The following is a 25903-nucleotide window of genomic DNA, read 5'->3' as shown; positions in this document are numbered from 1 at the left end:
TCACGCTTTCTAAATCTGTTTTCTATTTACTGCAGTGCTGCAGTACACAGCCAGGCTGAGGGTTGCAATAACGCGCCTTCAGTGTCTTTTTTTATTTAACATGGTTCAACTCTGACACAGTATGTTTGTTGTTGTCTGCTAAAAAATCCTATAAAACATGTCATCGCTTGCCCCTTCACATGCATGCTGTTCATGCTAAGTGCAAATGTTTAGCATATCGAGGAAAACAACACCATTTTATTAATCCATCAATACCTTTATCAATGGACCAAATATGTCTGTACAGGTGTACTGTGTGTGTAATGTGAACGGGCCATGCAGCTTTGTATTGTTTTGGTTCAGTCTCACAGCTCTCATCAACCAACTGTTCTCACTGACACAGCTCTGATAAACCAACAGTACCTGTGCAGCTCTAACCATCAGACAGACACAGTTACACAGACCAGCTGGTGAACATACCTTTTCTCGGGAGTCAGAGGATACCAAGCCAAAGTGAATACTGGACTCTCATCCATGATGTGAACCACATTAACAGTTGCTCTGTGTCTGCCTGATGTTTGGTATCATGTCACATAAACTTGATGAAATAATGGATTACATCGACCTATTAAGCACACCCGCACTGTTTGAGAAGAACATTGACTATTAGACAGGAAGAAAACCTGTGGAGGGGGCTTTAAAGCAGCTTCGACTAAGACCCCGTATCTCGGATCATATTTTAGAAAATATTTTCCGGTTTTCCTTCTGGTGTCCCCTGGCTGCTCAGCCCGAGCTCTGAGTGATTTACAGAGTTTCATGATAAACAGATGGCTTCACTTAATGCTCACATAAACAATCTAAGTAGGCACATTAATATAAAGGTAAATAAATACACAAGCAAGTTTAAAAAATGGTTTAAACAAGTTCAAAGAAATATCAATTTATGTCACATTTTGTAAATGAATTTATGCCTACAGTTATTTTAAATATTATTGTAGTATACTTAATGGCACATTAATGTATTTATTGATCCACAGGCCCATTGTTCTGCCATTACTCACTGATCTCATTATTACCTTCAAAGCTGCAAATCACTGTTGTGTATCTTATTTGAAGTATCAGCCACCTCCCACGAGCACACTTGGTTTAAAGGGCACCCTGTAGTTTTGGAGAAGAAATTCAAACTTTATTGAATTTTATATGACATTAATGAGGTGATAATACAAAGTCAGAAATGTGTATTTTGTCCATAAGTGAATAAACAAGCTGTTCTCAGAGGATGATAAGGTCCCAGAACACTGTTTGAAGCTAAAAAGGTGGCAGGGTCCGCCACATATAAACAAAGTAAACCAGTATAAATGGTGTTGTCCTTTAAGGTCAGTTTGTTTATTCAGTTTATTCAGTCATGAAAACAGAGAGAGTTTATTTATTTAGTTTGTTTAGGCAGAAAAATTAAGATCTTTCTTCAACAAAACTACAGAGTGCTCCTTTAAAGTTCATGTTGAATTATATTGAGTATGTGCACACACAACATTTCAGGAGGTCACAATTACAATGTCAATATGCTCATGTTGTCCGTCAACCCCCACTGGCTCCGTTTTGAGTGCAGCACGGTGCAGCACTGCCGGACAGCTGGAGTTGCGAGAAAGAGGAGTTTACACGATAATTACAGAATCACGTGCGACCGCAGTTATACCTATGTGTTATATATTATTTATAATATATAAATAATCTGTTACCTTTCTGTTCCCAGTTCAAAGTACTGGACCCATAATCATGTTCACCTGTTGAAGGCACTAGATAAAAGGTTAAGGGATTCATTTATACTGATGAGATACCTGAACACACCAACACTAAGCTATGGAACAAGCCCAATGCCAAAGGAAAGAGAGGATTCTCCATACAGAGGATCAAAGAGGCAGCAGAAGAAGACCTCTGTGTGAAAGCCATAGGGCTGACCTTCCGGAGACAGGGATGTAGCTGCACCAGACCTGGAAGGAAATCTGACCTTCCTGCTGCGTGCTGTGGCTGTCTGCTTGTCAAATCCAAATAACATGAAAATCGGGGGCAAAAAAGAAGAGCCATCTTGCAAGTAGAATCGAGCAATAACTGCACCCTGTGTCACATCTAGACTGGACTGTCCCATAGCACTGAATGAAGGCCAAGCTCCTTACAGAAAATGCCAATAGAACACCTACCCAAAGCAGTTAATAAGGCTCCAGGGGCAACAGTGATAGCCAGGAATCCACTCACCATATCACATTAAGCTTCTGACTGGGAGATACAAGTGGTCCCGAAGAATAAAGTTGTCTGAAGTGGCAGTAAACTCAGACATTGTCCCTGTATCCAGAAGCACACAAACCATCTTAGGCAACTGAATAAGAGAAGCATTCTTGAGCTGAATGCACGTAGATGCTTGGTGCATGCTGTTGCTTGCTAGCTAGGGTACAGTACCACAGCTGTTTGGGGCAAATACACACCTGACAAAATGAGTAATATGAAATAACACAATTGATCCTGCAGTCCAAATCACTTCTCTGGTGGTAAAAACCATTAAAGTACCACTGCTGATGAAAATCTGATAAGTCTCAGGGACTAATGTTTATTGACAAGGTAATGGTTTTGTTTTCATTCATGTTACATTAAGTCTAAATCTCAAACCTACCTCCTCAGTCTATGAATTTCTGTCAAATGTACAGAAGCTCTCTTCCATGTACAGAGGCTGCGTCCTCCATGTACAGAGACTGTGTCCTCTTTATACAGAATCTGTGTCCGCCATGTACAGAGGCTGTGTCCTCCATGTACAGAGACTGTGTCCTCTTTATACAGAATCTGTGTCCTCCATGTACAGAGGCTGTGTCCTCCATGTTGCATATCTACTCCATCTATCAGCTCTGCTGCCGTGGCGGATCGGGGTGGACCAAACACCAGATCTGTGTTCGAACACAGAACACGGATCTGGTTGATCCAGTGTGTACCTCCACTGGTTCCACTGCGTTGTGTATCTACTCGCAGCAGGTGGGGGTTTACGGACGACGGAGCACGGAGCAAAACCGTTGCGGAGCCGTTCCATAACATATATGCAACCAGTGGAATTCCTGGGTAAGCCTTTTACTAGCTGATGGACTGAAACCACTCCCCCTCTGCCCTCTATTAGTCCCCATTCTCCACAATCAAAGTACTCTACAGTAAACCTGAACACAATGACACCCCCTGTCCAATCATTCCTGTTTTTGTCAGTGTTAGAAGTAACATCAGGGCTTCTGGTTTGACTACTGACGGAGTAGGTCGCACACCGGGAGAGCTCTGTTGAAATACTAACTAAATCCAAAACATACATACATACAGATTTATTACCGCAATTACCTTGTGCAAACTTGTGTGAGGAACCAGTTAACATGGGAAAACCTTCAAAAAGGCAAACCAACATACAGAAGAGCAACATTCGGAAAATAATCAAGGTGACGATACAGAAGCTAGCCAAAACGAACAGCATGCTACTAGCAATGCGCCGCTAACCCTGGCTGACATGGAGAAACTTCTCAAGTCAATGGAAGACCGCATCATAGCCAAACTTTCTGACCAGCTTTCTGACGTCACTTACTAGAGACGCGCTCCTGTTCACATGTGGACGTGCATGACAAACATTGTTTCATTATTTAAAAAAATATATTTTATAAGCCTTTATATATTTTTTTATATAGTTAATTAGCATGATACGTCACCTCTCACACATTCCCTATCATATATGGATGTGCATGGGTACGCAAGAATATAATGACAAATGAAAGTAATGCTAGCTGACGTATCCTGTGCATTCATAACACTTCTCTCTATTGTTATGGCTGTTCTGTTTGCTGTGTGTGTACACATACTGTGCACATACTGTAAATTCTACTGTCGTTGTTGCTGTGATTCTATTTGCTAATGCCAGTGTCTTTTATACGGAGTTTCATGCTAAATTCAGAATGGTTTTGTTTCCTTGTGAAAACAGAGTTCAAGTGTAAGTTAAGTGTGCTTTTCCCATGTATCTATTTATTTTGTGTTATCCCCCTCACCACCGCTGCTGCTCACATCATCCATGCCTATTACCCCTTAGTATATGATAACTACATCTAACTGCAACCGAAATCGACCCATCCATTTTGTTTCCTTAAATGCTAAAGGTATGAATAATAGGGTTAAAAGACAGAAAATAGTGCCCTATCTACAACAATTAAATTCAGACATAAGTTTTCTACAGGAAACCCACCTTAAGAATGATCACATGATGATCATGTTTATGCCCCAAACTTTGATGATTGTAATATCTTCAACAACACCTGTTTTCTACCATACCCATTGATAATAATTACAATTTGATTATAGGAGGTGACTTTAACTCAGTACCGAATACCATAACAGACAGGTCGTCAAAGAAGGTCCAACCTCTCACCAAATCTGCCAAAGCTATGAATGATTTCATGGCCCAGAATGGTGTCTCAGATATCTGGAGATAAGCGTTCTCCTTTTTTGTCCACCCTACATACACCCGCATCGATTATTTTCTTTTAGATAACAAGTTACTGAGAAATGTTAGCTCTTGCTCTTATCACAGTATCACTATATCAGATCATGGAGCTGTCTCATTTCATGTAACATTACCCAACTGTGTTAGGCCCTCTCGCAACTGGAGACTTAATCCTCTTCTCCTAGCTGACGAAGAATTTGTGAAGCATGTTTCTTCTCAAATTCATTTCTTTATTGAAACCAATGCCTTCCCAGAAATGTCCCACTCAACATTATGGGAGACCCTCAAAGCCTATCTTCGTGGGCAAATAATTGAATACTCCTCCAGGGCTAAAAAAGTAAGAGACTCCAAACTTAACGACAACCCGTGATCGATTGCAGAGATTGACAGTTACTACTCATCCTCTCCCACCCCAGCACTTTTTAAAGAAAGACTGTGACTACAGACTGAATACAACTTAGCCTCCACCGACAAAGCAACATACCTACTCACATAAGCTCAATTCAACGTTTATGACTCAGGTGATAAGGTCGGAAAGTTACTAGTGCAGCAAGCCCGCCAAGCCTGTCTAATTCCTAAGATTTATGATACAACAGGCGAAATAGCTACACACCATATGGAAATCAACAACACTTTCAAACAGTATTACAGTAACTTAAACAGCTCAGAATGTGTTGATAACCTTTAACAGCTTAACCGCCTCTTTGACAACCTCACTCTACCTTCTGCTTCGGCTGAACAAAAATCTTTACTTGGAGGTGAGATCTCCAATGCAGAGATACTGACAGCTATCAACTCTAAAATGCAACAAAACACCTGGCCCGGACGGATATACCTCTGAATTTTATAAAATATTTGCACTTGAGCTTTGCCCCCTGCTCCAAGCCATGTTTAATGAATCCCTGTCATCTGGACATCTCCCACCCACCTTATGTCAAGCAGTGATAAGCCTTTTACCAAAAGCGGGCAAGGACCCCCTCCAGTGCGCCTCCTATCATCCAATTTCTGTACTGAATGTAGATTACAAAATCTTACCCAAAATTCTAGCAACGAGACTGGAGAAAATTGGCCCACAAATAATTTCACCTGACCAAACAGGTTTCATTTTAAATTGGCACTCTAGTTTTAGCCTTAGGCGACTCTTTAACATTGTCTACTCCCCCTCGACTCAATCCCCTGAAATGGTCATATCACTTGACGCTGAAAAAGTGTTTGATCGAGTCGAATGGCAGTATTTGTATTTGGCCCTAAAGAAATTTGGTTTTGAAGACCCTTCCATCTCCTGGATAAAACTCCCCTATTCTCGACCTCTAGCAGCAGTAATTACAAATGGACAGCGATCGGAATATTTCTCTCTTGGCAGAGGTACTTGTCAAGGCTGCAACTTATCCCCTCTTCTCTTCACCATTGCAATCAAACCTCTAGCTATTGCTCTAAGACAATCCAAAGAGTTTCTGGGCATAGAACGAGGGGGCCTAACGCATAAATGATCATTATATGCAGACAATGTTAGTTTATATGTTTCAGACCCAGTAAAATTTGTTCCTTACATTCTCAATACCCTTGTCCAATTTGGAAAACTCTAAGGCTATAGAATCAATTAAAAAAAAAGTGAAATGTTTCCTCTTAACCAGACAGCCACTCTAATCCCTGCTTCATGTTTTCCATTTAGAATTGCCAATAAGGGCTTTAAATATCTTGAAGTTGAGATCACACCAACTTTCTCATCACTTTTCACTAAGAACTTTAGCATTCTGTTTGAAAAATGTAAGAAAGATATGGCCAGATGGATGAACTGTCCATAGTTGGACGAATTAATCTGGTAAAAATGATCACCAAAATTCCTTCACCTTTTCCAAAACATCCCCATTTTGATTAAAAAAACATTCTTCTATTCACTGGAGAAGAGCATATCATCGTTCATCTGGAATCGTAGACGAAAAAGAATCAAAAGAAGTGCCCTTCAAATATCTAAAAAAAAAAGGCCTGTAGCTCATGGGTAATGGTAGCTCATCCAGCTTGTTGTCAAGGGAGTGGACGTTGGAGAGTAGGAGTGACGGTATTGCTGGTCTGGAGGGGTTAGCCTTAAGCCTAACATGGATCCTGGCTCTCTTCCCCCTCTTTTGTTTACATTCGCACCGCTTTCGCCTACTCTTCTTACAGTTGGCTGGCTCCAATAAGATCCCGTGCTGGGCGTAATATGTCCACATCACAACCAAGCGTCATAGTTTTAGCAGCCTGCGTTACCCTGATTTTTAGTAAAAGAGAAGAGGGGGCTGATAGCAGAAAGCAATGGAGGTGAGAACCCCAGCGCTAATGCTTCAACGCCCTTAAAGAAGCTGAAGACGACATCGTCGGAGAAAGTGCACTGGAACCGAGATGCACACCGCAAGGGAGCACGGGACAGGTTACAAGGATTTCTCCGTGACATTGAAGATTCTATCGGACCTTTTACTCAGGGTACAAGTGAGAACTGTATATCCCCATGGTAAGACTACATGATTAGACAGACTAATAATCTCACCCAATAAACACCCAAGATGTGAGAGACTCTCTGTTGTTTAATACCCTTAAGTGTTTCATGATGTGAATTACAACAGTCATATTGTTAGTTGGGGAAATGTTAATAAGCCATAGCCCAAACAGTTCAAAATAAGACACCTTTAGTCTGGAAATTTAAAATCACCCTATGTGTGCACTGAATTATATACTTGTACAGAGATATAACAGTTTGCACTGGTGAGGCCCTTCGTATTTCAAAGGGCTTTCCTTTCCAATTGATAATTCAAAAAAGAAATTTCAATTATGGAAGTCATTTCTGTTTGGAAGTGTGTTCATGTTCATGTTCTGTGTCACCGTACACACTTACGTTAAACTGTTAAGGTCACCTAGGTTTTATATTGTTTTTTTCAAGAATATAAAATAATTACACTTAACGTTAACGGGTTACAAAGTCCAATAAAAAGGGGAAAACTTATAGCCAAGATGAAAAGAGAAACCAACATATAATTTTTTGGCAGGAAACCCATCTGGTACAAACCGAACATGAAAAACTGAAGAAACTGGGATTTAAAAACACGTTCTACTCCTCTTATTCTAACGGACATGCAAGAGGAGTCGCAATATTAATATCAAACAAGGTGGCTTTCCAGCTTTCTTCACAAATTATTGATAAAGAGGGGCGTTATGTTATAGTTAAAGGTTTTCTCGACTCTAGAGAGGTAACATTATGTTTATAGACCACCAGGACAGGACAAATTCCTGATTAAGAAATTATTTGATATAATTGCCACAGAAATCGCCGGTATTCTAATTTGTGGAGGGGACTGGAATGTGCAACTGCATCCAACCTTAGATTCCACAAACCCAACAAAAAGAACAAACCCTGAGTCATTGTTGGTAAGAAAAATGCTTTAAGGTAATGGTATGATTGACATATGAAGGGTACTCCAAGCCTCTGCAAAACAGTTTACCTTCTTCTCCCGCCCTCACGCTGTTTATTCGAGGGTTGACTATTTATATGTTTTTTAATTTTTATGTTTAGCTCAGAGAGACACAGAATCATAGGCTGTAATATAGGGACTAGAGATGTGTCTCATCATGCAGGAGTGTATTTGAGACTTCACGTGGATGTTCAACCCAAAAGCACTGTCTGGAGACTTAATACTAACCTCCTGAATGATTGACAGTGTGAGAAATTTATTGAAAAGGAAATTAAGGATTACATGGAATTTAATAGCAATGAGGAAGTTTCTATGGGATGCCGCAAAAGTGGTGCTGAGGGGCAAACTTATAATGTGGGCCTCAAGAAAGAAAAAAGAAAAACAGAAACATTGACCGACCTAAAAAACAAACAAGAGCATGTTGAGCTAAACAACCCGCAAATACTACAAAAGATAAATGAAACAAAGCAGGAATTAAATAAGATATGTGACAACCAAGTGGAGCTTAAACTGAAATATATAAAACAGTATTATTATGAAAATGGGGCTAGAGCTATGAAAATGCTGGCATGGAATCTCTGTAAACAACAATCTGAAAGGTCCATTTTTAAAATCAGGGACCCCGATACCAACGAGATGTGTCATAATCTAGAGGATATACAACAAGCTTTTGAAAAATACTATAAGAAATTATACTCTCAACCTTGGGCAACAGTCATTAAAAGTTTCTTGGATTCCCTAGATTTACCATCAGTAGGCGTGGAACAAAATAAATTGGTAACACAAGAAATTAGAGAAGCAGAGATTAATAATGCCACATCACGACTAAAAAAACAAGTAAAGTACTGGGGAGGAGACGGGCACCCAGCAGAATGGTACAAGACATTTAGGAACTTATTGACACCTATACTTCTAAAATGTTTTAACTATGTCCTTAAGGGAGGTGATGCCCAAGCATCCTGGAAACAGACGATGAAATCTGTGATTCCAAAGGACGGGAAAGAGAGGACAGCTCGTACAGACCAATTTCAGTTTTAAACATTACAGATTATTCACCTCAATTATGGCAAAAAGACTAGAAAATATAATTCCTGAACTGATTGACACTGACCAAACAGGATTTATTAAAAACAGGCAGACACACGATAACGTGAGGCGTGCTTTGTACCTAGTTGACAGTGTAAGTAATATAACCATATAACCATAAGTAAGTAGTTAGTGGTTAATGACAACTGGTAACAAGTACTGAGATATTAAAGAATGTAATCAAAATGTGAAAGAATCATAAATTAATGGTTAAAACATGTATTGCTCTGCAGTAGTTGATTGAACATGCACCTATTGATTGAATTGATGATTAAACTACTGAATTGTGTTAACTTAGAGTGAAATATAACCATAAATGTAAGAGTGAAATCATGTAACTAAATATACCACATTTTTTATTATTGTTGTTAAAAGAAATGCAGTCAGTAGGGCAGTAGAACAAATCACGGAGGAGAGAAAAAGTCTCACAGCCGCAACACAGAGGAGGCGAGGTCATTTCGTAGATAAGGCAGGCTGGGAAAATCCAGGATGGCAGCTGCACAAAAACATCAGAGGGCATCCCGATGTAGAGCTTGGGTCAACCAATGCAGAGCTTGTGTCGACACATGCAGAGCTTGGGTCGACCAAGGTAGAGTTTGTGCGAGCAAGGAAGATCAAAGGAAATGTCGACAAATGAAGACAAGGTTTGGGCACGTGTTTTAGCCTTGTGCGGGAAAATACCTGAGTCAGCAAAATTTGATACATAAACAGAAGGACGAGCCAGGATTGGACAAACCATGGTGCCCAGCCCCCGTATTAGTGAATATAAGGAGCATGTTTTGTATTGAGAATTTGGGTTGTATCGGATGAACTTTTGTCTGTATAATCTCATGTTTTCAACAATTAAACATTACTGCATTCGGCTTTGGAGGACTCCTAGAGATTATTTCCTTTTATTGGTGACTTTTTGAAACTCTGAAAAACCTTTTTGGACAAACAAAGATTCGGAAGTCGATACACAACAACAGCATGAGCAAAAACAATTCAAAATCTCTGGCAATTAGCCTTGACGCAGAAAAGGCTTTCGACTCGGTGAGGTGGGAGTTTCTGTACTTGGTGTTGCAGCGTTTTGTCTTCAATGACGCAGTTAAAAGGATGTCTTAGATCAATATATCACTCACCAACTGGTTGGATCAAAATAAATGGCAATCCCTCCAAAGCAGTTACTCTAGAACTTGGATGCCGCCAAGGATGCCCCCTAAGCTCCACCCTCTTTGCATTATTCATAGAGCCACTTGCTCAGGTAATTAGCGAAGATGTTGAAATAACGGGAATTCTAGTTAAAGAAATAGAACACAAGATATATGGGGCGCTGATTGTAAAGTTGTGCATGCTAAAATAAACAGCAACTTTCCGCCACATTTAGCAACAAGCCACATTTAAAAAACGTGATTTTTTTAATGTTACTTTTGACCAGATTTACAGCAGTATTTGTAAACTTTGTGATATTTACTTCTCTTGTAAATATATAATAATAAATATAATGTTAAATCTAAATCTAAATGTTATATTTAAATCTAAATCTAAATGTTATATTTAAATCTAAATGTTAAATCTAAATGTTATATTTAAATATAAATGTTAAATCTAAATGTTAAATCTAAATCTAAATGTTAAATCTAAATGTGAAATCTAAATGCTAAATCTAAATGCTGATGAACAGGCCCTCAACCCACGTATGTTGGGCTGTGGCACCGTCGGAGGGTGCGTGCAACCAACCTAAATAGGATACATATCACCCAAAACACAACAGTGAAATTTTCAGTGACTTCCTGTGTCCAGTGGGTGGCGCTATGGACATGACGCAGTATTGATCCATAGTACATGTATGACGAATTTGGTGTAGATGAGAAATCGTATGTTTGAAAAATGAAAATGGCCGCGCACACAATCCAAGATGGCCAACTTCCTGTTGGGGCGAGAAAGTCCACAAAATTAATTTCTGTCTAAATCGATGAGACCTATTAGTCCTGCAAATTTCATGAAGATCGGAGAAAGTGGTTGTTCACATGACCCGGCGTTAGGGGGCGTTATAGATATGATGCAGTATTGCTGCATAGACGTATTGGGGGGGATGATGCTGAGTGAATATGAAGTCTGTGGTGTTAAAGCTGTAGGAGGAGTTTGTTAAAGTACGAGGCAGGAAATGTCTGAAAATGGCCACTGTGAATCAAAATGGCCGACTTCCTGTTGGACTGAGGGTATGGGTCCAGGGCTCTGGGGTCTGGTCATGATACATATGCGTGCCGAATTTCGTTAATGTATGTGCATGTATACAGTCGTCTGGCCACACCCACACCCAATCATGTTGAATTATCAAATTTTTCACCAGATGTGACGTATGTTCCGAGTTTGGTGGTTTTTGGGGTATGTTCAGGCCGCCAAAACTGGCCTTAAAGCTATAGTTGGCAAGATTTGAAAGTGGCACCTCCTCTCAGCTCCACCCCCTCCTCCCCCTCCCATCAGTGCTCCGTCCAAAGCCAAGCCCCCACAAACTTGAACACGCATCTGACAGTAGAGCTGTGTCCAAATTCAGGGGCTGCATCCTTCGAAGGACCCGGCCTTTGTGGACTCCGAAGGCCAGGTCCTTCGGAGAGTCCTTTGACGGCCGCGTCAACCATTGTTAAATTGGACGGTCTAGCCTTCGGAGTATTTCCTGGTTGCGTCACCAGATGTTCCCGCCCTTACCGTTACGTCACGATTGATGCCGTCCAGGCCCGCGAAAGAGGGTTGACTGAATGGATTTTATGGTTTTCTGAACGTGTAACATTTTGAAAGTGAAGCCTTTTAAGGCTTTACTTCCAACGGCATAATGCTAATTTATGCCGTATGCTTATGCATTACCAGCGTCACGTATTTTATCTGAAAGTCTGCTGAAGTTTAACATATCTGGCAATGGATGTTCAAATGAGTAAAAACCGAGTATAAACCCAGTACTTACATTTAAATGTCAAGTCTGCACCACTTGCTGTCGCCATTTTTCTTGCTTTCCCTCTAATTTTTCGGGACTGAGGAGCGGCGCTCAAAGGATCTTGGGATATAGGAGGCTGCGAAGGATAGTAGCGGTGCGTCCTCCGAAAACAGGGAAAAGAAGGCTGCATTTGTGGGCTGCATTTGAAGGAGCCTTCGAATTTGGACAGCCTTCGCACAGCGTTGTGACGGAATTGGCCTTCAAATGCGGCCTTCGAAGGCTGCAGCCCCTGAATTTGGACACAGCTTAGGAGTCAGCAGGGCAGGCTGGCTTACACCGACAGAGATGCTAATGTTAGCATTGGGCTAATACAAGCTACAAAAGTAGCTATGTTGGCTAACATTACATATTTCATGAAAATAACAAATCCCCCCGAAGCAAAACAAATAATTACCTGTCCAACAGAAAGACAGCAACCTCTGCATCACTTCTTAGGCCCTTCAGCTCCCTCAGTTGTCCATTCAAAAGCTGAACCGATGTTGACTCTGGTTTTCCCTCTGGCTTTATCCAAAGCCTTTTTCGTTGCAGCCTTTTCTGCCTCCGGCTTTTCTTAGCCCGTTTAGCGGGGCGAGCCGTTACACACACACACTGTACATACTGTATATATAATTAATGTAAATCAATCTTGGTGTTGTGTTTGTGTTGTTATTTGTTATGTTACGTCTGAGTGTTTGGACAGATGCTTTGGCAACATTGTTGTTAAACTTTCATGTCAATAAAGCCCCTTTGAATTTGAATTTGAATTTGTTACAAGTAACACTGGAAGTGCTACTTTTGGCTGCATTTTCTCTTCCATTGTTCTCTCCTACTAACTTTTTCGTTCCTTTTTCTGAACACATTATGTAATAAGAGGGATCTGCCTGCACTAGTGATATGAAACTCTGGCGCGGCTTCTGTAGTGCAAACGGCTGTGAGGTAGACTCGCATGCACGTGGAAGCGTGCCTCCAGGCAAATATAGTATAGTGACTGTTTAGGCTAGAAAAATGTACTAAATGACGTTGCTTTGAGTATTTGAGGATGTCGCCACTTCAGGACACTTGGATTGCAGCGGACGAGCAGGAATATTACAAAGTTTTTGTGTAGTTTTATGGACCTTTTCGTCTCGGACACCATTGACGCCCGTTATATGGATTTTTGCTGCAGGAGGGTACCCCTGCGGTTCTCCAGCTGCACTTTGAGGAATAAGAAACTACACCAGACTTCTCATCAGCATAAGGGTGAGTCGATAATGACTGAATTTTGTTCTAGAGGGAACTATTCCTTTAAAGTGTCTGCTAGCCACCAGGCTGCTAGCTTCCAATCTGCTCCAGTGTTTGTTACAGTGGCTTGCAAAAGTATTCATACCCCTTCAACTTTTCCACATTTTATCAAGTTTCAACCACAAACTGTAAATGTATTTTATTTGGATTTTATGTGATAGACCAACACAAAGTGGCGCATAATTGTGAAGTGGAAGGAAAATGATACATGGTTCTGAAATTTTTTTACAAATAAAAAACAGAAAAGGGTGGTGTGCAAAAGTATTCAGTCCCCCTGAGTCAATACTTTGTAGAACCACCTTTTGCTGCAATGACAGCTGCAGGTCTTTTGGGGTATGTCTCTACCAGCTTTGCACATCTAAAGACTGACATTTTTGCCCATTCTTCCTTGCAAAATAGCTCAGTCTCAGTCAGATTGGATGGTAGGTATCTGTGAACAGCAATGTTGAAGTCTTGCCAGAGATTCTAAATTGGATTTAGGTCTGGACTTTGACTGGGCCATTCTAACACATGAATATGCTTTGATCTAAACCATTCCATTGTATCTCTGGCTGTATGTTTAGGGTCATTGTTCTGCTGGAAGGTGAACCTCCGCGCCAATCTCAAGTCTTTTGCAGACTCTAACAGGTTTTCTTCCAAGATTGCCCTGTATTTGGCTCCATACATCTTCCCATCAACCCTGATCAGTCCTGTCCCTACTGAAGAAAAGCATCCCCACAGCATGATGCTTCACGGTGGGGATGGTGTGTTCAGGGTGATGTGCAGTGTTAGTTTTCCACCACACAGTGTTTTGCATTTAGGCCAAAAACTTCAATTTTGGTCTCATCTGACCAGAGCAACTTCCTCCACATGTTTGCTGTGTCCCCCACATGGCTTGTGGCAAACTACAAACGAGACTTCTTATGGCTTTGTTTCAACAATTGCTTTGTTCTTGCCACTCTTCCATAAAGGCCCGATTTGTGGAGTGCGCGACTAATAGTTGTCCCGTGGACAGATTCTCCCACCTGAGCTACCATGGGCCTCTTGGCTGCTTCTCTGATCAATGCTCTCCTTGCCCGGCCTGTCAGTTAAGGTGGACAGCCATGTCTTGGTAGGTTTGCAGTTGTGCCATACTCTTTCCATTTTCGGATGATGGATTGAACAGTGCTCCATGAGATGTTCAAAACTTGGGATATTTTTTCATAACCTAACCCTGCTTTAAACTTCTCCACAACTTTATCCCTGACCTGTCTGGTGTGTTCCTTGGGCTTCATGATGCTGTTTGTTCACTAATGTTCTCTAACAAACCTCTGAGGCCTTCACAGAACAGCTGTATTTATACTGAGATTAGATTACACACTTTACTAATTAGGTGACTTATGAAGGCAATTGGTTGCACTGGATTTTATTTTGGTGTATCAGAGTAAAGGGGGCTGAATACTGTTTTTTATTTGTAAAAAAAAAATTGAAAACCATATATCATTTTCCCTCCACTCCACAATTATGCGCCACCTTGTGTTGGTCTATCACATAAAATCCCAATGAAATACATTTACGTTTGTGGTTGAAATGTGACAAAATGTGGGAAGTTCAAGGGGCATGAATACTTTGCAAGCCACTGTAGCTGTCAGCCGGCTGACCTCCGGTCAGCTCCAGGGCCAGCTAGTCCCCAGCCTAAGACTGTTGACACCTTCAACAGGCCCCAAGTGTCTTCTTTCTGTGGAACCCGCCTAGCCTACAAGATGCCTCCACTGGAAAAAAACTTGGACAAGCCCCAAGTGTCCCCTGCTCCTCCGTTGGTGGCCCTGGTCGACACCTGTTCCTGCTCCTCCATCGGCGGCTCTGCCAACACCGGCCAGTGGCTCCTGGTCAGCGGCCCGGCCGACACCAACCAGTGGTTCCCGGTCGGCTGCACCTGTTTCTCCGTTGGCGGTCCGACCGACATCCACCAGTGGTTCCCAGCCTCCTGCTCATCCTCTAGAGGGCTTCCGCCATCGCTGCCAGCCTCCTACTACTTGTAATCCCAATGTTGAATAGTGCCGTCCTTGCTGTGCGATGTCTAGTAAAAAGTTTGGGGGAACTGGTCGCTCCTGTTATTCCTTGCTAAGTTAGCAGCTCTGTACTGAGAAAATTGGTCACGATGGTCAAGAATCAACAAAAAAACACCAAAAAGCAAGTCTGCAATGAGTTAGAAGCTACTGGAAGACAGGTGTCAGTGTCCACAGTGTTTTACATCAACATGAGCTGAGAGGCTGCCATGCAAGAAAGAAGCCCTTGCTCCAAAAGCGGGACCTTAAAGCTCAACTGAAGAGAGAAGGTGAGGCCTTTAACCCCAAGAACACCACACCTACTGTCAAGAATGGTGTTGTATTATGCTGTGGGACTGTTTTGCTGCCAGTGGATCTGCTGCTCTAAAGAAAGTAAATGGAATGAAGAAGAAGGATTATCTCCAAATTCTCAAGGAAAACCTAAAATCATCAGCAGAAGAATGGCTCTTGGGTGCAGTTGGGTGTTCCAACAGGATAATGATACCAAACACACATCAAAAGTGGTAAAGGAACGGATCAATCAGGCTAGAATATAGGTTTTGGAATGGCCTTCCCAAAGTCTTGAACCCCATCGAGAACATGTGGGCTGTGCCGAAGAAACAAGTCTGTGCCTTAAATGTGCTTTCATCTGTCATTGCAGCATCTGTCATTCTGTCAGTGAGCTGTCAAATGTCTGTGCTATCTCAGCTTTGTTAATATTTGTGTGACACACCATGATGTATGTGATGTATCTACCGCTGCGCAAAGGGTTGTGGGTCAGAATAGTAAGAAAAACATGCTGGCTTACATACTGCAAAATGCGACTGGATGTAGTAGGACATCCTGGTATTTTTGGCATTCTGCATTTCGCATAATTTGTATTGGGACATATTAAAAATGTTCTGGCATACTAAATAGTATGTTAGCATGGGTATTGGAAAACAGGGATTCTATCACTACTGGCACCAGGTTGCCAGTTCCTCTCCCCACTACCTCTTTTTCTTTGCACCAACCTCTACTGCTGCCTGTTGCCCTCCCCTTTATCTCCCCTCTACAATGACCTCTCCCACTCCTTACTGCCACCAGGTTAGAACGTGCACTTAGCAGAGAGTTACCTGTCTCCCACCAAGTTTTTCTCTCTGCAGCCCATTAGCCATCCCTTGCTGCAGCATCTACAATTACTCCATAACCACTTATCCTGCAGGCAAGCAACACTCAGTTTTCCGTGGCTTCGGACTCTCCTGTGTCGGTGCACCTTCATCAACAAATCCTCACCGGTAATTATATCAACCTAGCTGAACTGCTCCTTCCCTCCGTCAACCAACCTTCTCAACCAAGACTGAACGACAGCCACTAAGGCATGTTCATCACAAATGTTAAAGTCTCCAATCGTTCTGAAAAGCTCACAGCCCTAGAGCTCACGATTACCTGACCCCACTCCTTCAGCTGGCCCTCTGCTTTGGAGGAACACGTTTCTGTCACTATCGCGTTCAGTTTGCCTCCAACGCAGCAGCATGGCTTCAACAATTTAATCAGGATGCCTGCTGGGGTTGCCTCGACCAGGACTTGTACTGTAGCCTCTTCGCTGCTCCTTCAAGTCGCATCTGGCACATATGTGGATCATCTGCTAATTCTGCCACTGTATGTACCCCTCCAAAAAACACAAACTCAAAGCCACAAGCCTTGCTGCACAAAATGACAACCAGTCCTCCATCTAGGTTGACTGACTGCATATAATTCCTCAAGGTTGGTCATACTTTCCGCACATGCTGTCGCTCGTATCTGCCATACCATCACTTCTGACCCAAAGCTGAAAAATGCCTCTGGAAACACCTTCTCACAAACTGGAATGGCATCACCTTCTGCCTTAAAGACCACCTGAGTAACCCACACAACATTGGCGTCGGGGCCCCTCGACTTTGGAACGACCTACCTGAGGAGATAAGGCTCGCAGAATCAGTAACTTCTTCTAAATCACTTCTTAAAACCCATTTTTATAGACTTGCTTTCATGTGAAGTCATCCTTTTTTTTTTTTTACAGAATGTTCATCCTTCCTTGTGATGTCTTTTTCTTACTGTCTTTCAATGCTTTTATTTGTAATTTTTAATCTATTTATTGTCCCTTATTCTTTTTACTGCCCACAATCTTTTTATCTGTTCTTAATTCCTTAGCTGTGATGTTGTCTTCTTATCATCCTTTACTGATTCTTTTCTTTTATTTATTTTTTATTTTTGCATAACTTTTTTCTGGCTTTCTTTTTCTGTGATTTTGCCTGTTTTATCACTTTTATTCTTTCTATTTGTAATGACTCATTTTGACTTTTTGTGTTTTTACATTTTCTGTGCTGCCTTCTTGTTTGAACTCACCTCAGTTGAGGCTTCCATGTGTTTGGCTTGACTGTTAAGGGGTTTATTCTTTAATATTTTCTTCCTGAGTTTCCTGCTTTTGCTTGATTGTCAAAGCACTTTGTAAAATCTTTGTTTTCAAAGGTGCTATATAAATGAAGTTTATTATTATTGTTATTATATAACATTCAGCTCTTCACAGATGCCCCCCCGTCTGCCGGTTAAGGATTGACAAAAGCATCTGCTAAATGCCCTAAAATGTTGTTTAATCTCCTATGCCCATTTCTCTCTGGGCTCCAGAATACCCACCATTAAAGTGTTCTCATTCCACGCTCCCCCTGCTGTCATTACTCATTAAAGGCCTCCAGTGTCAGTCTCCAGCTTCAACTCCTCGCCATCTTCCACCAACTTCTGATCTCTTGTCCAACTACATCAATACCCTAGGTTCCACTTCTTACCTCACCATCGAGCCCACGCCCTGGAATCAATGTTCCTGTTGGCCTTCTTTGGTTTCCTTTGGTGCTCAGAGTTCACCACTCTGTCACACTGTAAATGCGATCCTCATCTCCACCCCACAATGTCTGAGCTTAACTGCATCTCAGAAGACTGCCTGGCCTAGTACACACTCAAATGAAGCAAACCAACCAAACTGCCAATCCAATTCCCAAAATGTACTTCAAACTAGACACGCACCTAAGCTCAAACAAGCCTCTCACACATCATATGCAATTCAGAAAATCTCTAAATGCTTATCCTTCTGACCCCTCGTTCATCACAGAATCTGGTCATGTGGCTACCCGATCTTGGTTTCCATCCCACTTTATACAGGTTCTAGCCTTGTCTGGGATTTCTCCCAGCTTATTCTCTGGCCACTCCTTCCGCAGTGGAGCAGCCTTGACGGCCTCCAGTGGAGGGGTCCCAGAACATGATTAGTTTACCAACTCTACATCCGCTACAACTCTGGATCCACGCAATGTCCAGTCTTATCTCTGTCCTTGAGGGAGCTTTTTAGTGGGTCTGCCAGGCCAGGATCTGCCGCCGATCTCTGATTAAACCTTCCCCATACTGCTGCCTTCAACATCGTACTCATATTCCGCCTCAATAAACTATCACGTACATCTCATTGATGGTATGGTCCTTGCTAGTGAAATATAGCATATATATATTCAGTACACAGACCGGGCAGCTGTGGCTCAGAAGGAAGAGTGTGACCTGGGGTCGGCGGTTCAATCCCTGGATGAGATGTGTCCGTAGGTAAGATACTGAACCCCTGATGAGCAGGTGGGGACTTTGCATGGCTGCCTCTGCTATGTGTGTGTGAATGGGACAAGTGTTGTAAAGCGCTTTGAGTGGACTAGAAAAGTGCTATTTCAATGCAAGTCCATTTACCCAAGTTTATGTGACATATTCAAAGCACCAAATTGTAATTTCAGGTTTACAGCTCAGGGCGTATACCAAACAATCAACTATCTTTCCCCACTTACATTGTTTTAAGTCAGTGGCATGATCTCTGCTGAGCTGTTACTGTCAGCACTCATTTCTGTTTGGATGAACATGACAATGTTACAACACAAGTTGTGAAAAAACAAAAGACGAGTTAAAAATACAGCATCCTTAAATCTTTATTTTTTAATGTGCACAGCCTACAATAAATATATGAATACTTTGGCTTGAGCATCTGACCAGCGTCAGTCCAGGAACCCCTGTAAACTATACATGCAGGCCAGAGTGTACAAAGCAACACAAACACACGCATAGACTTCACAACAGTTGATAATAAAGTGAGACAGATTGATAAAGCTCAGTTTGTGTTTGATAGTCACACTGATCATGGCTGACGTCAGGGGGCCTGAGAGAGCAGCCTGTGGCAAGCCTGAGTGAAACAAGTAATCATGACAAGGTGCTCTGCTCTCATTCTGGGTAACGGATAGAGAAGTGTGAGATCAGAGAGTTTACAGAAGACCTAAAAGGGATAGTTTGGCTGTTGTGAAGGGTATTGTATGAGGTACTTATCTATCTGTCTGCCTGCTGGGTGAGGTGACTTACACTGATTTTGATTTTTTCATGTGGGCCTGTGTTTAGGTGGACCTTTAGTTAGGTGGCTAAAATATGTTTTGCTGCTGAGCTCGTGTGCAGCAGGACGTTGCTAGCTTCCTACACAGGTGCTTCTGCAAACAGGACACTGTATGTCATACATTGGTTATAGATAAGTACCTTATACAACTGCACTTCAGAAAATCTGACCTATCCCTTTAAGAGCAGGAGGGGGGGATCTTCAAACCCAGCACCAGCATGACCCTGCCTGTACCTGTCCATTCACATCAATAAAATCATTCAATGCACATCAAATACACCTTAATCAGCAAATTGTTTAATAGAAATGAGCTCAGAGCTGAACCCTTTCTTCAGCTAAATGGGGCTGAATTCATTCAGGTTAACATGGTGTTAGCAGCTTAAAGGAGCCCTGTGCAGTAATCTTAGAAACCAACAAAAGATGTTGTCGTGATTACAGTGTGCTCATCCTTTAGGTCGAACAAACAAACTGAACAATGTATACAGTGAGCTTGCATTCATCTTTTCGCTGTCTGGTGTGTTACCAGCACCTGTAGATCAGGGGAATAGTGTGTAACCATTGGCAGGAATGTGTATTGTGTCCTGTGTGTCCTCATGTACATGCATGAGACAAACCAACAGGGGCGAGGGATGGGTATCATCGAGATCATAATGGCATTACTCTTACCGACACTGCTGATCATCAGGTACTTAAACAGTACCGTCATCACTTCTGTTTGACATTTTTAAAAATAAAGAATAAAAGAATTAGAATTATTTTGCTTTATTGCCTCGCACTGAATATAGATTCATTCTTGAGGAGCTACTGCAACAGCATTGCTTTGAACAAATCACGATAACATGATAATTGAAATGTTAAATAAATAACATAATTATTGACAGCAAAAGAAACTGCAATCTTTCTAACAAAAATACTGTTTATGAAATTGTCTCACTCATCATGGCTCCAGCCATGATTCGCCATAAAGGGCAAATAACCCTCTGCCTTCTTTGTATTTCTCTAAACCAAACACACAGCAGCGTGTTCCTACCAAATAGTTTTGGGGGAACTTGCTTTGGTCATTTGCACAGGGAGGCGAGCCCTGCCATTAAAAAAGGTTACATCTCTGCAAAAGAAAAGGTTACATCTGTAGCATTAGTGACCAAGCTAGCATTACAGTAACTTGCCATTTTCAGTGTGTAAGCTGTTAACTCAAAGATGGTGGACGTTGTTGATTTTCAATGTCTTCTGATGTTGAAAACACGAACAGGTCAAGGAACAAGTCTACTCAAGCCCACAGTCTCTATCCAGTGAGCCGTCTTTTTTGACTTGTGAGACTAATAAAGGGGAATGAGAAGGATTTCCCTGCTTTTGACTTTACTGTTCCAGCAGACAACACCAGCATCACTCCTCTCTCTCTCCTCTATGACTACAATTGTGTTTAAGACAAAAAAAGTCTGTTTGACAACATCTTGTGGTGGCGTACCAGATGCATGTGACTCACCATTACACAGGATGAAACTGGCAAAGTTTTTATTCTTGGCTACCTCTGTCTGGTCAGGATATTAGCCAGCTCATATCATGTATCCACTTCTGTTACCTTCAATAACAGTGGGCAAACAAAGTCAACTTTAGCCGAGTCAAAACCATGATCAACTCTCAAGCGATTGGCTGAGTGCTGATCATATGTGATTGGCAGACACGGCACTGAGGAACAACCAGAAACGTGGTAAAACCTGAAGACCTCATAAAACCAATTCAACTGTATTTTATGATCAATCTTAGATGATTTACAGAATCAGTCCACTGTTTAAGAGTTACTATAACTTACATGACAGGTCAAAATTAATGACTGTCTTTCTTCAATCATAACTGTAACAACCAGAAAGGTTGAGTTGAATATGTATCATTTGCTCATAGCATTTATCCAAAACTACATCTGGATTGACTCTTTATGTTCTATTGTACAGCCTTTTTTTTCATGTATAGACATTTTACTCTTTATTGTGAAAATTAAATTGTGATGACTCCACAAGCAGATCTGAATGATTTGTCCATATCTCACATGTTCTTTTTCTAAAATCAAAATTACCTCCGCCAAGGACGTTATGTTTTCATCCGTGTCCGTTTGTTGGTCGTTGGCTCCTGAACAGACTTCCACCAAACTTGGATGGAGGATGTGTCTCGGCCCAGAATAGACCCCATTAACCTTTGGTGCTGATCCAGACACACATCCAGGATTTTTTCTCACTTTCTTTAACATTATTTAACATCAGGGAATAATGCATGGATCATGATCAGGCCTAAAAAAAGTCAAGCATATTAAGGTGGCTGGTATCTATGAGTGAGTAGAAATGGGGAGTCATGGGCCTTGGTGGAGGTATGCGCTTTACTGAGTGCTATTCTAGTTATACCCTTATTTTTCTCATTTGTGTCTATTGTTATGTTTGGGGTTTACCTGTGAATAAGGTTTGGAGCTGAAGGACAACAGGAGATACACTTAATGGCAGCTTTGAAGAGTGAAAAAAATCCAGACTTGAATCAAGCGATCAACATCAAAACCAACTAACGCCATCCATGTCTGAAGAACAGGGCCCTGATGGGACTTCATACACTGTAGTTTGATATGATCGGATATCAGTCATGGAAGCAATTTGTTTTATATAATGTCAGACAAAAAGGTAGATAGAGTTGTCATCTGCAAGTGTGTTGTATACATATTACTCAACATTCTAAATGTATCACTTGTCTCCTTTGAGTGGGATGCGGACATAATGTCAGAGTTTGTTGACCACACTGACTGATCAAAGTAAAATCAAAAATATACCTGTAAAATTGGACTTTTCCAATAGAAAAACAGAAATCATTTCAATTCAAAGCACAATACTATGGAACAACTCAAAGCCTTTCATTTAAGTCAGATTGTTTCCTGTCATCAATGGAGGTGACACGATTTCCACTCTAAATCAAAAATGTATCAAAAAGAGCTTTCCATCAGTGGATTCTCCAACCCGCCAAAGAAAAAAACAACCAAAAAAAACCCTTTAAAGACAACACAACTAGCTCACTTCCAGCCTCTGATCCTGTGTGATGAAGACGATCAGCTGACTGGTACTGGAGTTAACTGTGACAATGTTTTTATTTTCTTTTTAAAAAAACCTTATTGTCCAGATTGAGCCCTCTTCATAAAAGAGGGTTTAATCTGGACAGTGACTGTGATAGTTGAAGAATGGCGAGCCATCAGTTCTGAAATCTTTTTATTATTTTTTTTTATTTGAAACTGAATCGAATCATGAATTTAGAGAATTCTGACAGCCCCTGACACTCAACAGCATGACCTGAGACACAGGTCAGACTTTTTAAACGAGCTGAAGTAACTCGTGGCACCCACTGGTATGGTTACACCCCATTCTCCAGTCTCCACTCTTAATTCAGAAGCACAGCGTTTGTTCTTCATCAGAACAAAGACAAACAAAGTCAACTGTCAATAAATATAGACATCTTTATGCTGTACATTCGCAAGTGAATTTCAGTCATTTCCTCTCATTCAGAGACACAAGCTGCTTTGGCTGCATTGGAAGTGAAATCTGACTCCAGTGAACATGAAGGGGTGAGTGTTGAGGGATCATAATATCTTCAATATTATACCACTGCTCTGCATCTGTCTGATCAGTGCTGCTGCTGAAGAAGTTTCATACTTACTATGAGCCACTCAACTGAAAAAGCTTTAGACTGACAGGAGGGATTACCCTCAGATGTCAGAGACTGGTCAGGACGGCTGACTTATGTGTCATGTAGTGTAGTGTGCTTTCTGTTTAACACACAAAGAGGAAGATATGAGTTTGGTGTAGATTACAGTCAGATGTGTGAGCAGAAGGACACTTGTAGAGGTATTCTTGGCACAAGCTCAACACTTCTTCAGCCTAATATCTTCATCCTCTTCTCCCCTGTCCAGCCTGCAGCAGTTCTAGCAGAAGGGCATGGTGCTGGTTTTATCCCAACACTGCTGATGTACCCCTGAGCCAAGATACCAAATTAATGTAAATATACTAACCTGCAAACAGGACAAGCTAAATACTGCCCTACAACGCAGACGCCGATTGCTTTCAATGTGTCCCTATGCAACACTGGGGCAACGTGTCCTGTTCAGTAGGCCTCATGTAATCGCAGTGTCTGCCCTGGTCACTGTGTGTGACAGCTGCTGCTCTCTACTGGGGACATGTCCCACAGAGCCTCAAGTTTCCCTCCTCAGGTGGTGGTGGAGGTGAGCACAGTGCTGCATTCAGGAGCCCTGAAGCTGAGTGCAGACCATCAGCATCCTGCACCGCAGATCCCACCGGTCCAGTCCTGGATGACTCCAGCCTTCACCAGCTTCATCAGGAACTCCTTCTCTTTAGATATGTTGTGGGTCCAGGACTGCAGAGGGCACAGAGACACACAGCACAGTACACTAAACTTATCTGACCTTTAAGGTCAACAACGCATTCAAAAAACTTAAAATCATTTTCACAGCAGAATAGTAACACAATATGATGGGAACTGATACTTGTTGCAGAGAATGGTCAGCATGTTTCCCTGAAAGAGGTGGGGCTTAGGATGATGATGGTAAATGATGATGGCTGGTCAGTCTGTCCGCAGCAGAGGTTTTCAAACTGTGGGCTGTTACTTCAGGCAGGCTGCTAATAACAAATTACATTTACTCTTGTGTCTCAAAGTTGTTTTTTGATTGTGATAGGTTGTGGGGACTCACAGAATGCTGTTCAGACAGGCGAGTACAGAGTAGTTGCATTCACAACACCAACAACCAATGTGTTGCATGGCATGTTGCCTGCCTTGGTGGTGTTTTATTCTGCTATTAACTCTGTAAGCTGTTGCCAAAATATTAAAATGATGCAGCCTAATATTGCTTGTGGCACCCAGCTTGTGGTGTCCTTAGCTCTTTCTTTTCACTGTTGGTCATTTTTGTTAAGTTGTCAGAGTTTTGTTCTCCTTTTTAATAAGGCTTCAGTGAGACAGGAAGTTACATCTATTACTGATAATCAGTTGTATGAACAGACTGCAGAGGGCCTTTCTATAGACAAGGAGTATATTGCTGGTTTGGAAGTGAAACCATTTCCGGGTTCTGTTTCAGAAACAAAGAAAACCTCCTTTCACAGTTGGCATTAGTAACAACACCAATGACTAAACATGCCGCCTGTTTTCAACAGAATGTCGTGTAGCCTATGTTTAGGTGAGGACGGTATTTTTTTTGAAAAACTAATGCTGTTGTTTATTGTAATTTTTTCGTCCATTCAAAATATGTTTTTAATGGTCTGTTATGACCATTGGTGCGATGAGACAGCTCAGTCCATGGGCGGGTCAAGGGGCAGCATCTAACACTAGACTGTAACACATTTCTGTAAAAAAAAATTCTGACACTAACATACTGTTTCCTTTTAAAGCAGTAACATATTGTTAAGAAACAATGCATTCTGGGCATTATTTTAGGGCAGTTTGTCTTTTCCCATAAAATACTGCATCATACAGCAAATAGTGTTGCATTCTGGGTATGATGTTGAAACAGGCTGTGAAACTACAGAACCATATTGTATTTCTGGAGAAGACACACTGAACATGAAGTCATGAAGCCAATTCTTGACTTTCTTTTTGAGGATTATTCATCTGAATGCAGCACTTTATGAGCAGAAAAATACGAAAAATCTGTATAGTGATGTTAGCTTACTTTCATCATTTTAAACAAACTGCCACTCATCTAAGCTAGCTTGCAGCACTCTCACGTGGTCCTCTTAGCTTACCATGCTGTGACTGAAGGGTAAAGTTAACATTACAGGACATTAAACTTGATTTATTATGTTGTAGTGCAAGTAAGGTCGATTCATGAATAGATCAAATAAGACAGTCATATTGGTTTGTGTTTGTTTGCAGCTATTAGCATTATTGTGCTTATGGGTTTGGGAGTTTGTCCTCCCTTTTCCGTGCTGAATAGCTGACATTAGTTATCACATATATCAAAGACTGCTGTTAACGTTAACTTTACTTAACTTTAACTTCACATAAACCACAGGTAGGCTCATCCCTCTTGCTTGATTGATACCACCCTAAAAATCATCTCATGAAAATAATTTTCTCTTCTTTTTTTATTGTCTGTGCCTGACAGCTGTCTGTCACAGTGGCTGTTGTCCAGAGGACCATCCCCCTATTCCTGAATCCTTGTCTTAAGACTGCCTCGCTTCTGACATAAACCACCAA

At 41.5% G+C, this 25903-nt stretch overlaps 1 protein-coding gene across 5 annotated transcripts in view; it reads right to left on the bottom strand.

Annotated features, from left to right (window-relative positions):
* The window catches only part of st3gal3a (ST3 beta-galactoside alpha-2,3-sialyltransferase 3a), a 219199-nt gene that overhangs the window by 9299 nt on the left and 183997 nt on the right, over positions 1–25903 (bottom strand). For 2 of the 5 annotated variants that reach the window (XM_084355921.1, XM_084355920.1), the window contains one exon: positions 19216–24070. The exons of the other annotated variants lie outside the window; for them this stretch is intronic. In XM_084355921.1, coding sequence (XP_084212047.1) covers positions 23966–24070 — 105 coding nt within the window. In that variant the 3' untranslated portion in view covers positions 19216–23965. Of the gene's footprint in view, positions 1–19215; positions 24071–25903 lie in introns of those variants that run through there. 5 annotated transcript variants of the gene reach the window in all.

The sequence above is a fragment of the Pagrus pagrus genome (assembly GCF_965226575.1).
Source record: "Pagrus pagrus genome assembly, chromosome: 6".
Taxonomy (NCBI): domain Eukaryota; kingdom Metazoa; phylum Chordata; class Actinopteri; order Spariformes; family Sparidae; genus Pagrus; species Pagrus pagrus.
This window is presented reverse-complemented; position numbering and strand designations above follow the sequence as displayed.